The 15,866-nt window shown below is 37.6% G+C and overlaps 1 protein-coding gene across 1 annotated transcript in view; it reads left to right on the top strand.

The window, feature by feature from the left end:
• The first annotated feature begins 1,469 nt into the window (after positions 1 to 1,469).
• The window catches only part of LOC113055685 (protein FAM19A4-like), a 36,728-nt gene continuing 22,331 nt past the window's right edge, over positions 1,470 to 15,866 (top strand). Inside the window, exons 1-3 of the mRNA XM_026222080.1 lie at positions 1,470 to 1,913; positions 14,912 to 15,016; positions 15,128 to 15,242. Of these exons, the coding sequence (XP_026077865.1) occupies positions 15,128 to 15,242 (115 nt within the window). The 5' untranslated portion in view covers positions 1,470 to 1,913; positions 14,912 to 15,016. The remainder of the gene's footprint in view (positions 1,914 to 14,911; positions 15,017 to 15,127; positions 15,243 to 15,866) is intronic.

Here is a 15,866-nt window from a genome sequence, read left to right as displayed (position 1 = left end):
AAGGAAGTCCACTTGTGAAATCAAGATGCGCTGTCCGTAAACCTTAAACAAACTCTGTTATGTCCAGTTGTAGTTGCGGTGTTCTTGCTTTGTAGATTAATCTACATTTTATTCAAAATACAGGATATACTTAATTGACAAAATGCTATAAAATGCACACACACACACTTAAAAATAAAGGCTCTTTTTTTTGCACCTCTGGTTCCATAAAGAACCTTCAACATCCATGGAACCTTTTCAATGCATACCAGGTTCTTGAGATCATAAAATGTTCCTCACACCAAGAAAAAAATGGTTCTTCTAAGAACTGTTCACTAGATGTTTTTGGGGGGAACCCAAAATTGTTCTTCCACGGCTTCACTGCAAAAAAATCTCCTTCATTTTTAAGAGTGTAAAGTTATAAGTCAGTCCTTGCTACATATTTGCCACGTTCACTCGTTTTTTTAAACTGATAAAAGTATAATATTAGTGCTTATTGATATACTTTTGAACACATGTATTGGATTGGCAGTGATGCAGTGATTAGCAGAAGCTTCTCACTTCATACACTAGCCAGAATCTAAATATTCTTCACACAAAGCCACCACATACTCAATGCATTCTTGCAAAAGTGCAGCTGGAAAGCAGTTTTCCTTGAGATCCATGAAAACAAGTAGCAAACATCCAGAGAGCTTCGCAAGGATGTTTGTGGTTAATATTTTATTAGGTAAATGTCCGGGCCAGAGGATGTTCAGTGGTGAAAATAAATAGCATGGAATATTGAGTGCAATGGCAGTACTTTTAAAATGAGGATTCAGAGGGGTTATATTTCTTATTGTACCGAATACCCCTTTTATCTCTTTTTTTTATACCTGGAGGAGACAAAGATTCCAATTTCCTAGTCGAGACAACCGGGATTGGAGACGCATATCAAAGGGTAGCTTGTGTATAGGCCTTTTTATCCTTCCTTAAATCAGATGCAGTGTGATGATGAGAAAATACACACTTTCAGTATAGTGTCAGATGTGAAACCTCTAAACTACATATGACCTTTTGGTGTAGGATGGGGAGGGCCATCCAGGATTTGTGGTGGAAAACCTTGCAGTTCAAAAGGAGATTTAAAGTCATCTGTCAAGCTCAACCTTGAGGGGTGTCAGGCTGTGATTGGCTATTGATACTATCATTTGCCAGATGATGTGGGCTACCCGATTACGAGACTGAACGAATAGACAAAATCGATCCCCATAGGGTTAGCCTTTGCTGTTCGAGCGCCTGTCTCGAAGCACGGTCGTGTTAGAGCGAGGTGTAAAAAAATTAAATCCTTATCATTCACTTTTTGCCAGGCTTGTCGCTATAGTACAGCCCCTTACTTCAACACTTGTAAGCGATGACATCAGTTAGCGTGTCTACTTGAAAGATCGCGCGCGGGGCGGGGCGGGGGTACAGCCGGCGCACGTGCGCGGAATAAGCAAGGCAAGTTCGCAATTCTCTTGTCAAATCGATCGCAGCTCGGGAGGAGTGTGCGAGGCGCAGTTATCATCGCAGACTTCCCCATCACTCACAGTCCCAGCGGTTCCGCAGGAAGGCAGCTGTTAATAACCTAACAAGCATGCCTGGAGCATTATAAGGTCATTAGTCTACTGACCCCCATATGGATTTACGCACTTCTTCTCTGAGATTCAAACGCTGACGGTGCTTTCCCCTTTTTCTTTTTCGTCCGCTCTCATTCATCCCGGCGGTGATGTGTGGCGAAGGGATTGGTAAAATAATGGGCAAATTCGGTTTATGAACTCTCCGTGTGATGGACAGGCGACTATTGAGCTCGAGCTCGGCTGGAGCGAGTAGAAAGTGAGCTCATTTGAAACAAACATCTGTCTTCAGGACTCCTGCCACCTTTTTAAGCAAAAAGAATGCTCTCGCTTTCGTAAACGGAGGTAATCTGCTTCTCATCCTTTCCCTTTTGGTTCGCTCTTCAGTTTAATCGGTGGCATTGATTAGTTGTTGACTGCAAATTGATATTGGCTGGATTTCCAGAAGCGCTAAGTAGAGCATTAGTCGCACGTAGTTATACGCCTTCCCAAAAGCATCGTTATCTGTAGGCTACTCAAATAAGTTTTTCAATTAAGAACGTTAAACATATATCTTTTTATATTTATAAGTGATATTTAATAAATGTTATGAATGCTTTTTTATCATTGCAGTGCTGCCGTACATTAAAACAATGACAAATTATTGATAAAAATTGCATTTAAAGTGATACTCCGCAGTCTTCGCATGTCACGTGACAATCTACATGACAGGCGTCAAGGCATAACTTTATGTGGGCCTACTTTGATACACACAAGTAATTGCAAAATCCATTCGTTCTTGGTAACATTTATTTTCAATAGGAAATATGAAAATGTAATAGTTTTAAAAAATAAATAATCATAACAAATGGTTTGATTGACAGTGTTCTAAATGAGCACCTCCCACTCTTTCTTCCTCCGCCTCATCATCCTCTTCTTCTTCCAGTGGCAGGTTCACATATTGCATGTTGCATGGAGGCTGTGCATAGACCTCAAACTGAATGATCTGGAAATACACAACATATATAAGCTACCTGTTAATTGTAATGCTGTTGGGTTTTCTTCTTAAGGAACACAACACTATGAGGGAGACAGAGACCCATTGTAGCCTATCAGGGGCGCTGCCATCTATTCTGAAATGTTTAATAGGTTAAGATGAAGTTTAGTTTCCATTTTGGCAGTTCTTTCACACTAATTGAGAAAACAGGCTCATGGATATTGGAAATAAGTTTCAGCATTTGTGCAGCATCTTCGGACCTACGATCTACGTGTCAAAGCCGTGAAAGTAGATTTTTTTTTTCATGCAAGTGCATAGAATATAAATTAGAATATAGATAACATAGCCTAGATAAAAGTTTAATCATAAATTAGCCGGAGTGCGTAGCCAATTTTCACCCTTCATCAAACAGGCACTAACAACCAGAAGAGGAGGTCACCATAACAACAGGACTGTGTTCACGCCCTTCCCACCCAGTTTTCTGGACTGTAAATAAAACATTAGACTTTATGCATGACTTGTTTTGATTTGCATCACGAATAAACTTTTAAAAAGTCTTTTAATAATTTGCTTTTAGTTAACCGCACATGTGGAGCCAGATTACAATTTTCGCAGCGCTAGACGAACCTCGACAAGTTGCCGCCGATAAAGTACCTTAACATTAATTAATAATTTAACCGATTTTTCTCACACTGAACCCTATTGCTGGCTATTTGCACACCGGATGTACCGCTTTATTGCGTATGGAGACTAAGAGATCAGTTTCTGAGCTGCTTCACGCATATAAAACTGTAACCATGAGAGATTCGCTGATCTGGCGCTTTTAAGGAATAGAGCTGTGCGTCTGAAGCGCGATCCTCTGACAGCGCGTGCTGCCTGGACTAAACCCGCCAGCCTCCTCACATCATGATGCTAGTAATTGGCCTTCATCTTCATCTCCGCCCTTTCCCCTGCATTTTGACTATGTTTTGTCCAATAAGTTTTGCGAGCGTGTAATTATTTCCCTCTGTTTCTCGTCCTCCGCTGCGCGCCGCAGACAGTCGTGTCAGTAGTTCACCGAGGCTGGGCGAGATTGTGAAGCGACTTCATTGTCATCGACACTCACATTAAGAGCCAAGCAGCACAGCTGAGCCCAGCGGAGGTTGCTCAGTGAAACCCGTGCGTAAGAAGAGCTACACATCTATTTTTCCAACTCTGTCACACACAGCTATCTCTTTCATTTGGACAGTGATCACGGTGTTTCCTTTGAGAGAGATGTAGGCGAGAAAGATGGAGAGAGAGAGAGAGAGCATGTGAATTGTGCAAGAGCACATCTGGGCGGCTGCCTGCAGGCGAATGATTTCTCTCTATCTCAGTAGTGTGTTTCTCTGTTAACTCGTAACCGGCAATAGATGTATAATATTATATACAGTACAGACCAAAAGTTTGGAAACATTACTGTTTTTAATGTTTTTGAAAGAAGTTTCTTCTGCTCATCAAGCCTGCATTTCTTTGATCAAAAATACAGAAAAAAACTGTAATATTGTGAAATATTATTACAACTTAAAATTATAGTTTTCTATTTGAATAATACTTTAAAAAATAATTTATTCCTGTGATGCAAAGCTGAATTTTCAGCATAATTACTCCAGCCTTCAGTGTCACATGTGTAGCATGTATAAAATAACTGCATTTATTGAAAAAAAAAAAAAAAAATCTAATAATATATTTTCTTTACTATCACTTTTTTTTATCAATTTAACACATCCTTGCTGAATAAAAGTATTGATTTTATTTAAAAAGAAGAAAGAGAAAAAATGACTGACCCCAAATTACTGACCAGTAGTGTATATTGTTATTACAAAATATGTATATTTTAAAAACATAGATTCTTTTTTTGTCTTTTTTTTTATTCATCAAAGTATCCTAAAAAAGTATCACATGTTCTGAAAAAATATTAAGCAGCAGAACTGTTTCCAACTTTGATAATGAATCATCATATTAGAATAATTTCTAAATGATCATGTGATAATGATCCTAAAAATTCAGCCTTGCATTACAGAAATAAATGATAATTTAAAGTATAATACATTTTAAAACAATTATCTTAAATTGTAATAATATATAACAATATTACATTTCTTTCTGTATTTTTGATCAAATAAATGCAGGCTTTCAAAACATTAAAAATAGTTTCCAAACTTTTGGTCTGTACTGTATATATATTACATTTCATTTTTTTTTCACCACAATATTTTTCTGCTAGGTTTTATATATATATACTTATACTCAGGTGCGACTTATAGTCCGAAAAATACGGTGTGTGTGTATATATATACATATATATATATATATATATATATATATATATATATATATATATATATATATATATATATATATGTTCATATACAAGTAAGGGAGGGAAGTGGTGGGATAGAGAGGGGGAACGAGGGATGCTCGGAGGGATCTCTGCTAGATAAGGCACGGATTGTGAGCAGCTCAGCTGGTCAGATCTGCTCTCTGAGCTCTGAGCTGGCATTAGCCGATGTGCTGCTGTGATGGATGGATGCTCTTAGAATGGACAAGGACAGGGGAGAGAGAGGTAGAGTGAGAGAGCATCGCAAAAAGAGAGATGGTGGGAGGGTTATTAAAGAGAAGAAGGGGGTGATATAAATCGAAAGGGGTGAGAAAGAAATTAATGATGGAGGGAGAGACATAGTAAGAGATTCACGAGGAACAGAAGGCAGTGATGGGAAAGTCTCTCATCTGTAAATGAGATTGTCCCTGATGGCCATTTTCTCCCCTAGTTCGCTCATTCTTTCCCTCAGAAACCTCAATGCTCCGTTGAACGCAGGTCTCAGTACCGGACTCCGCGAGTGCTGACAGTGAAAAACAGAGACACTGGAGGGAGTCAGGCCTCGGGAGGCTCTTTCCTGTTTTCCCATTTTTCACACAGTCACTTCACACCACTTGGCCCTGAAACCTTAAAAACAAGGGAGGTCTAACAGGGCACATTATTCAACAGAAAAGTTAAAGAGAAATAGAGTTAAAAGCTCACAGTGTGGGGGAAAAATACAATCAAAGTATAAAACGCTAAAGTAAGTTTTCTGATACCAAGTTAAACCGCGTCATTCAGTGGGCCGATATTTCCAAACATTCGCTGTCGTCAGTATCAATGCTCTATATTAGACCATTCATCTGGGAAACTGAATCTGTGTGTGTGTGTGTAAAGACCTCCAACACTAGCTTGCTCTATTTTTGTTTTCTTTTTTATTTATTATATTATGTAAAAGCCCATGATATGTGTATTGTGTTAACCTAACTGAGACTTGTTATAGCATTTATACATCATTGCTCTTTTTTGTTGTTTTTGTTTGCTACCACTGTCCTCATTTGTAAGTCGCTTTTGGATAAAAGCATCTGCTAAACGAATAAATGTAAATGTAAATGTAAGTACAGGATATACAGATATACAGTGTCTACAGTATGTTACAAATTTACAATAAATATACAGATAAGGCTATGGACATAATTTAATAACATACATAATTACACAAAACTACCCAAAAGCACCATGGTACAGTATGACCATGCTTTTAAGATATGCTTCATGTTGGTGCCATTTATAATACCTTGTAGTACCACACACATATTATGGTATGAATATGATAATCATTCAATAACATAGCATCAAATATCAAAGCACCATCTGATACCTGTATCTGATACTCTTTTATATAAGTGAACTGGCTCATAGTCCTATTCATCATTTCATTTTTTATTTTTCAAAGCTTTACAATTTTACTGTCTGCTCTGATGGTATTAAAAAGTGTCAGGGCCACCTCCATTCTGCTCTAAGTGAGGGCTTGGATTGGTTTATTCCACTTAGAATGGATGACACCCAATGCAATGGGATTTGCTTTAAAGAACAGGCTAAAGGAAAAGCTCTTCGGCTTTAGCATGGGATACGTCGAATAGACACACACTTCTGTGTGATCTGAGCAGTGTCAGTGAGAGCTGTCAGATTGAAATTAAAATATGTTGAGGTGTTACCACACCAGAACAGAAGCCTTCTGCAGTATAGTCTTAAAAAACACACACGCACATACACAACACACACAATAACTCCAAAGAACATTATAGCCCCAAACCATAGGTTACCTTTTTTTTAGTGGATTGGGTTGCTTTGACATAAGGTGAAGCAGTACTTTCAGTATTCAGGTTACAACTCTGAATGAAAAACATAAGCCTATTAAATGTGCATCAGTTTTGTGGCCAGCCTTAAGTGCTTTTGTAGCCAAAGCAAATGGAACCGAAATGTTGCTTTCAATTGTAGAGATTCTCAGCCAACTCAACAACAGTCTCTATCGATAAAACCTCTTTTGTCTTTTCAGTGACCCATATGAGATTTCATACCTATTGTGAGATTTGAAAGCACAAGAGGTTGAGAGTCTATATATATATATATATATATATATGTGTACTGTTAATAAATTACATTTAAATTTATATAGCATATTATATTTCCTATAAATAAACAGGTGGAGAGTCTATAAACTGCTTGTGTGTGTGAGTGCAGTTGTGTGTTAAGTTTACCCTTCTCTCTGTGTTTGATGTGCATCTTTGTAATGGTTATGGTTAATCTGAATGATTGATAGCATTATGGTCTGTGCAATTAACTGAGCTCACGTGCATTGGTTTGCTCACTGCGGTGAAGTGAGTGCATCTCTGCACGGTGCAAGGTGTTTAAGGCATTAAGCCTGATTTATCAAAGCAATAAGCCACTCAAGGCAATGCGTTACAGTGATTATACTACAGCGAAGGGACATTCTTAGCCTAGAAGTGAAGCAGACTGCTTAAAACACCTCTTAAACATGGTAAAATCACTGTTACACACAACCTCGGGTGTCTTATTGTGTCGCTAGGGTTTGTGGTTTTATTCTAGTCTGTGTATGATGGATGTAAATCCAAAGATTTTTTTACTGCGCTGAGTAAGAGTTTGGTTTGAGTGTGTGTGACTTAATGTGTATAAAAGCCAGTGTGTGTAAAAGAGAGAAGAAGTGTGAGAGGTTAGACGGCCGTGCTCCTGAGGGAACATGGCAATATGGTGTTACACTCCAGAGCCCCACAGACAAATTAATTCACTTATTGACCCCGCTGACACATCTCAGTGACTTTGTAAAATTAACAATTGATCACCCTCACTCACTCTTTCTCTTCTTTTTTTTTATTCCCATCTCTGTTCTCTGTTTCTCCTTCAGCCGCTCTCTTTGCACCCCTTGCACGTTTAGTCATTATTATAATTACGCGGCAGCCTGCAGGAGTCTGGTCATTAGTGATAGAGGGGTGTGAGATAATCGGGACAGTGGTCGGCCTCAGCATGCCTTTGCAGGGATGAGGGCAAGGAGAAAGACCTCGGCTCCGACAGTGGCGGACCACTTTCAGTGATTGTCCAAATCCACATCCAAATACAACATAGTGGCAGGGGCAATAGAAAAAGAGAGAAAGAGGACACAAGCCGGATTTGGTGTTAGGCAGTTTGGTTTTACTTCATCATAATTTGCTGCACACTTTGTGGCATTTGTTTCCTCCATGAGATCTTTTCGTTGGCTGTATGAGACTGATTCTAGATCAGAACTGGCTGAAAGTTCTGCTAATGTTTTAGGTATGCTTTTGGTGGACTGATCCACAGATCCATGAATGGTTTTGTGTTACTACAGATCTTTGGTTGGTGGTGTTTTCCCCTGTCAAGTCTTTATCCTGCTATGGCGATCCCCAGCGTTGCTTGCTTTCCATATCTGATTCATTCAAGCACTTACTCTGTCTCAGATGTTTCTCCTAAAATGTCTTTAAAAAAGGAACAAAATTTGAGCATTTTGACATATAATAAAAGTTTCGAGCTTTTTAAAATTTAATTAAAATGTTAATTTTGGAGAATAAAGACATCACCCTTATAATTTCCAACACTGTGTACTAAAACTTTTCAAAGATTTTTTTTTTTATGTTTTTGTGTTCTGAACTTATGGGAAGACTTTTTTTAAGAGTCGCACAGATGGCTGAGGGATGTTGGTGTACTTTGTTGTCAGGTGGTAAATGGTGTGATTGTGTGTGTGTGTGTGTGACACGTTTGAGATGAGAAATGTAATAATGTAGCAGATTGTACTGCTTTGGGGCAGGACGATTATAGTCTGTTAGTGCTATAGTTACACCTTCATAAAACGCAGAGACATACACTGAAATCTAATTGATAAATTAATTATATTGTTCATAATTAATTATTTTATAATTAGCAATTATATTCATTTTTATAATGCAACTCTTATGAAAGGCATTTTTAGAAATGAATGAATAGTCTTTAGTCTTTTATGAATCATTAAGGAGCTCTGCAGAATGGTATGGTTAATTTTATCACCGAAAGTAAGCAAAAATACACAAACAGAGTCTCATTTAAAAATGAACACTTGGACTGGATGCAATAGACACAGCTAGTGAATGAGCAAACGAATCAGTGAAGCATCTTATTGTGTTAAAATGAGGTCATCATGGTGAACTTCATGGAGCTTGTACATCAGAGCAAAGCTAATTGAGCGGTTACAGCATCTGCGCTCTCAAGACGATGCCGTGAGAAGCAGCACCTCTGCAAATGAGCAGCAAGCTCAGAACTTCAGCTTACCTCTAACTCCACGTCTAATTCAGAGAGCTTAAATGTGATGTGTTGAAATCTTATGAGAAAGACACACAGGTGCTTTTTAAAATTGTTAGGCAATCATGCGCGCACACACACACACGCACACACATACAGACCCTGAAAGGAAAGACTCCTGTTACAGATATTTCTTTTTACTGGATCTGTGAGGAAATGGAAGAGAGGGGAAAAAAGGTCTGGTGGAGTCATTGGATCTATGGGACTGTGACTCCAGTCTGAGCAACAGGCTGTGGATGGGACTTAAGTGCAATAAAGATCAATTCTTCTGTAACTTTAACTCAGTACCCTTTTCATCATTTCACCCTAGGGCTTTATACAAAAAAAACTGTAGTAAGCTCAGGGATGTTACAGCTGACAGAGCAAAAATTTGCATACGTAGATTTTTATACCTGAAGCCCACCTGCTTACAAATAATGTTTTAGTGAAAATACATGGAGAATATCTTGTGTCTGAGTATACACACCTTAAGACATTCAAGTTGTATTAATGTTTTTCTATACATAACAAATCCGCAGTCTTACTTAATAATCTAGCAATGGAATAATTTCATTAAGCATTCAAGCAGACCCAAATTCAAATTCTGAACTGTCATTTACATTTCAATGCTACATAATTTAATTAAAAATATAGTTTGTTTAATTATTTAAATATACACAATTTTAAAAGATTTATGTACACACAATATTACTAAAATTAACTAAATGCTAGAGCAGCTTTAACATTTTGTTAAATTATTTTGTGAAAGTCATATAAGATTGGTGCAACATGAGCGTGGCTAGATGAGCAAATAATTAAGTTGGAATTTCTGCCACAACATTTTAGACAAACACATATTTGTTAACCTACAATAGTTAACTAACCTACTTAATTATCAAAAAAAAAAAAAATATATATATATTTAAAAAAAAAATATCTGAATGGGCAGTTTGCATGGGCATGATGTCCCTTCCACAAGTGTTTGTGTGTGTGTGTGTGCATACACGCTTTTGTGTCTGAAAAGGTAAATGGGTTTATATAGCCTTGTGTCATTTTGTAGATTAAACTAAATCTCACTGCTCCAATATTTTTTAAAATAATCTCACATGCAGACACACAAGCTAATAAATACATATTGAAATGATATGTATAGTGTATAGAGTTGAAATTGCCTGCTTATCTCCAGTAATATCGGCTGAGCGAGAGCTGATGTACTCATCTGCAAACACACAGATACAGCAGAGCCAGCAGTGCGGAAACTCCCCGTGTCCGTTCGGATTGGCTGTCGGAGCTTTACTGCGAGCTTCCCCGCAGATGCTTGTGCACATAAACGTATGCGTGCAATATTGCCTGGAGATGTGGGAATGCAGCAGGCTGGAAATATTTCAATGAAAAGCCAGATAAATGCACCGGAAGACTTGGCCTCCCACCGCATTTCAATATTGTGCATTTTTCTAGAAAACCGAGATGCTTTTAAGAACTTCTATTGGCCCTCACACTGCTTGGACTCATTTTCAGCAGGGCCTCTCGTCGGAGAGATAGAGTTGTTTTGCAGGGACTCATTTTTCTGCTCTGTTTGAGCCCCCGAGCATGAAATAGTGTATTTAGGATCAAGTATGGTGTTTCAAATGGCTTGTGTTTGTGTGTGTGTGTTAGTAAAAGAGAGGGAGAAAAATGAGTGACAGTGACAGGTTGACAGAACCACAGGAAGTTGTTGACTTTTGTTGAAACATTTGTTCATTTGTTCTGAGAATGTTTTCATGTTAGCTGGATACAACTTAAACCTGTGGCATAAAGTTAAATAATATAAGGGAAAGACTAACATTATGTTTATCTGCTTACTTATGTATTGTACATTGTTCCTTTTGATACTAGAAAATGTTACACCTGGTTGTAGGTTAAAATTCCAAACAACATCTAGATGATAATATTATCTGGTTAGAGTCCGACAAAGGTCAATTAATTCTAACCAAAATGTGTAATACATTATCCTATACTCATTAAAAGGACAGTTCACTCAAAAATGAAAATGCTGTCTTGATTTGCTCATTCTCATGGCTTTCTGAAGCTGTATGATATAATTTTTTCTGCGCACAAAAGGAGGTCATTTTTTGTTTTGAAACAATGTACGCTTCATACTCCATTCCAGTAGCTGGCAAAAATTAAAGAAATGTTCAATTGCATCCTCTAGCATTTTAGCTGTAGTTAGCACACTAAAGTAAAAAGTATATATTTGCCACCTATTGTACTGTACATACTGAACTGTGAAGCAGGAGAGTGATGGTGGCTGCCATGAGTTTACTGCACAATTGCTTAAATATCACATTGTTTTTTCACCAAGAATTATTGGAACAGTTTGAAAATTATCAGTCAGCCACATACAAATTTTACCCCCAAATTTTTTTACGATGTACTGCCATTGCATAGAGTTTGCAAAGAAGAAATAAAGTCATAAATGTTTTTTGAACGACATGATGTTTAGTTTGTAGTAAGCCCTTAGTAGGTTGATTTCCCCCTGCTGCTCTGTGGTACTTTCAAAACTTGTTGTTGCTAGTTTGAGAATCCTGACCGACCCATGACTATATAATCGACCAACGGTGTGAATTTTAAATTTCCAATCCTGTTATAATTAGGAATATGTAGTCTGTTCAGTGGGTCATACTGTTGTGCATTTTGATATAAACCATATGGCATGGTTACATTTACCATTTTATAGCATGGTAATTTTGCATGAGGGGGAAATATTTCCTTACAAAGATTTTGCAATTCCAACAGAAGTTAACCGACAGAAAGCTGCTTGGTTTAAAAGTGGCTTCTGTGTGAGCTGTGCTTATTTTGCTACACTATTGACAGTAGACAATGGGCCCTCTTTACCCATGAGGTGTCGCTAAAATGTTGCTATTGTGACTGCACCTTTAGTGCAATGAAAACAAGACGAGTGAGGGATGCAAGTATGGTGTGTTCTGTGGATTGTACTCTTGTTAAATAATATGCCAGTTGTTCAGCTTTTTACAGCCTAGATTTCATATGCATAAAATTAAATATTCTGTCTAGCATGACTAAAGTCAGTGAAAATGAAAAATTCTATATGAAATACCGTCTTAAACTGCCTGATTTCACCTTAATGTCAACTTTTTCCTTCCATTTTTTTTGTCACATTAGTAATAAGTAAACAAGCAGTTATCATCAAACCAATAGTTCTTTCTTCAAAAAATTTTTCATGTTATTGTCATGAAAGTCAAAAAGGGTTTTATTATCATCGGCAAAGCAGGCATGTGATACTGAAGTTTCATTTTAGTGCACCCCATTTTTTAGAGACTCGGAAATTCAATTCACAATTCACTGGTCAATTTAAATAACTCGGTCTAGGTAATGTACAGTTTGGGCTGTGCTTTATTTTCAACTGGAAAATGGGCCAAGTATTTCACCTCGGGATGAGTGCCGCCTCACCTGCATTCACATTTATATTTAATGTTTCTGTTTTGAGATCCGTGCAGGAGATCTTGGCATTAAATGCAGGGTACAGTTCTTCATCTTAGTCAGAGGTGGCTTAGAGCTGGTGCATGTCAATGAAGCGCGGTTGTGCACGTGGCTGTGTGTTTGTGATTAAGGTTTAGCCAAATGCAAATCAAAGCCATCTCCTGACAGACCTTTCTACTTCATTCCACTTAATGATCAACTTGTTCTGTTCTGCTGAAGAGTCCTTCAGTTAACACACTGATAAATACCACACACACACTTAGACACATTCACCAGTGAGCTTTTGTGTGTATCCATTTTCACTCCAGCATGGGTTTATCTAATCTAATGAATGTGTCAGAATACAATGCTGTTGTGTGTATGTCTGTGTAAAGAATATGGACAAAGTGCTGCCTTCTGTGACTCGGCATTTCTAATCATCAGTCTCTCTCACACACACACACACACACACACACACACACACACGCGCGCGCGCGCACACACACACACACACACACATGCTAATGCTGGATGTGTAAGGAGTGTTTTATTAAAGTGCTAATGCAAACGCACACTTTATGAGCTCCTCATGCACTCCTATAATCAAAATACCATTGTAATTGTAAGTACCCAAGTGTGGGATATGAAACATTCACACACTCTTTTGTATATATCACAACATTTCGATTGATCTATTCACTGTTTTTGTTTTTGAGCAATAAATCAATAAAAAAATGGTAATTCATAATATTTAAAAATGTAAAAAATTAAAAGAAGAATAATACATATTTTTTAAATGTACATTAAAACACCTCATAGCTTTATTATTATTTTTCATTCAAAGCAATTCTCAGTGTATCCACAAGGGGACACAGTGACACTTCAATGTACACAATCACCTATTCAGACCTGTGGGGAAACCTCTAGAAACAAGTGATGTCACCTCAGAAGTAAATAATAATAATAATAATAATAATAATAATAATAATAATAATAATAATAACAATAATAATAATATATGTATATATAAATGTATATTTATATATATATATATATATATATATATATATATATATATATATATATATATATATATATATATATATATAATATTTAAAAATCAATATGCTACATAATTATTCATGCAAACACAATAATTAAAGTGCATACATTAACTCTTCTTGTAATGGTTGCACACAATGATGGCACATGTTGTCGTCTGTGTACTATGGGCTCAGGTTCCTGTAGTATTGAAGGAAAAAGTGTCCAGCAGGAATTTGACCTGGTCGTTTTGAGTCTTTTTGCCCATGACAACTTTTATTTATGGGCATGTTCACTGTGCGCTTGAGCAACTGTGTACTGGCATGTCTATATGAAAGAAGCAGAGAAAAAGAAATCATGAATGTGTGTGTATGTGATTGAACTTGCAAGATTGGTGGCGTCTGTGAGTGTGTGATGTGGTTGTGAGATCACTTCGAGCCTGGGGGTAGGTGAACTACAGTAAACAATATATCGGTCCCATCTCTGTGGCCCCAGCGCCTGTGTGCGTGTGCGGGGTTGCCTTTGAAGAACAGGGGTTGCATCGGGCCCTGAGAGTGGATATCCCTCTCTAAAGCTGCCCTTCTTTTGCTCACCCCATCTCTGTTTCTCTCACGCCCCGCTCCATCAGGACTTTCATTCCTCTCTCCCTCTCTGTCCTCAGACCTTCAGATCTCATCTCAGCTCTTTTTATTTCTTTCCTTCCAATCTCACTTTCATGGGTGCTGTTCTATTTTCATATTCTTGTTTTTATATTATTTTATTTATTTTTTAAATATTTTTTTTAACTTTATGTGTCAAGGGTTACTTTTAATTAAAACTAGCAAATATATATTTTCCTTTTGTTATATGAAGGACTCATAACAGTTTTGTAAACATTTGATCATGCCTTGATAATTTATACATATATCTGTGATATTTTCAAGTGATTTTTATTTTATTGTGTAACATCGTGGATCCAGGTTTTCAGTCTTTGAATATAAAAATCCATCATAAAAAGATGAATTATTACAATTTCCAATAGTATAAAAAAGGAAGAAATGACATTATTACATAAATTCCAGCTTTCTCTCAGTTGTGGTGTTATGTGTCCCATCTGAATGCACAGAAGACCAAAAGTGCCCATAATTTAAGAAAGACACATGCACTGCTTTTTACCTCTCCTGACCTCATTCATCCCTCTCCTCCTTCCATCTGCTATCTCAGGATCTGAACAGTGATTGAGGACGTGAGGGAAGACAGAAGAGGACAAAGTAGAAGACATGGCCGGCTCACAGGGAGGAGAGTGAACGGAGAGCACTGGACAGAGAGGTAACACAGCTGACTTCTCTCACAACCCTGAGGCAGACTGTGACTTATGTTTACACTTCTCAATGCTCTCCCTTGGCTTCTTTCTCGCTCTTTGTCCTGGTCTTTCTCTAGATGAAGCTGTGGGGGCAGTCAGTCTGGCCGTTGCAGGTTGTTCTCCTGGTCACCTTGGTAATGTGCTCGTGCCAGTTGGTTTCTGCAGGAACACGGAGTCTGCGGGGACACACAGGTATGTCAAAGCCCCGTTGGCTTAATTACAGGAGAGTATATATTTATGAACTCAAAGCAGATCGTCTGGTTTACTCCAAAAGCAGATCACCGAGGCTCAGAAGACTGCCACTCATAAGTTCATCTCCTGCCTCTTGTGTGTTTGTTAAAGTCATAGTTCACCCAAAAAGAAATTTTGATGTTTATCTGCTTACCCCCAGGCCATCCAAGATGTAGGTAACTTTGTTTCATCAGTAGAACACAAATTGAGATTTTTAATTGAAACCGCAGTCTGTCGGTCTTATAATGGAAGTGGATGGGAATCACATCTAAAACATACAAAAAAAAAAAAATGATCATGTAAAGAGACACTGAAACAAGTCGCTGTGAACAGAGCTGTTTAAGACAAGGTAAAAAGGGTGTTGTTTTACACCCTAAAGAATCATACTAGCTTGTGGAAATTGGTTCTGCTGTACGATAAACATAATTTGCGGCAACTTGTTGATAATCACAAAAATGTTTTTCTACTCGACCCTCTTTTTCTTTAAAAGTGCAGAAGTGTTTTATTTATTATTCTCTCTCTTGATTGCTGAAATTCATGTTTTATGATTCCTGTGGCTTTGGTTTTCTGTTGACTTTTCTATCC

This window comes from Carassius auratus, chromosome 36 (genome assembly GCF_003368295.1).
Source record: "Carassius auratus strain Wakin chromosome 36, ASM336829v1, whole genome shotgun sequence".
Taxonomy (NCBI): Eukaryota; Metazoa; Chordata; class Actinopteri; order Cypriniformes; family Cyprinidae; genus Carassius; species Carassius auratus.
Note: the sequence above shows the minus strand (reverse complement) of the source record. Positions and strands in the feature narration are given on the sequence as shown.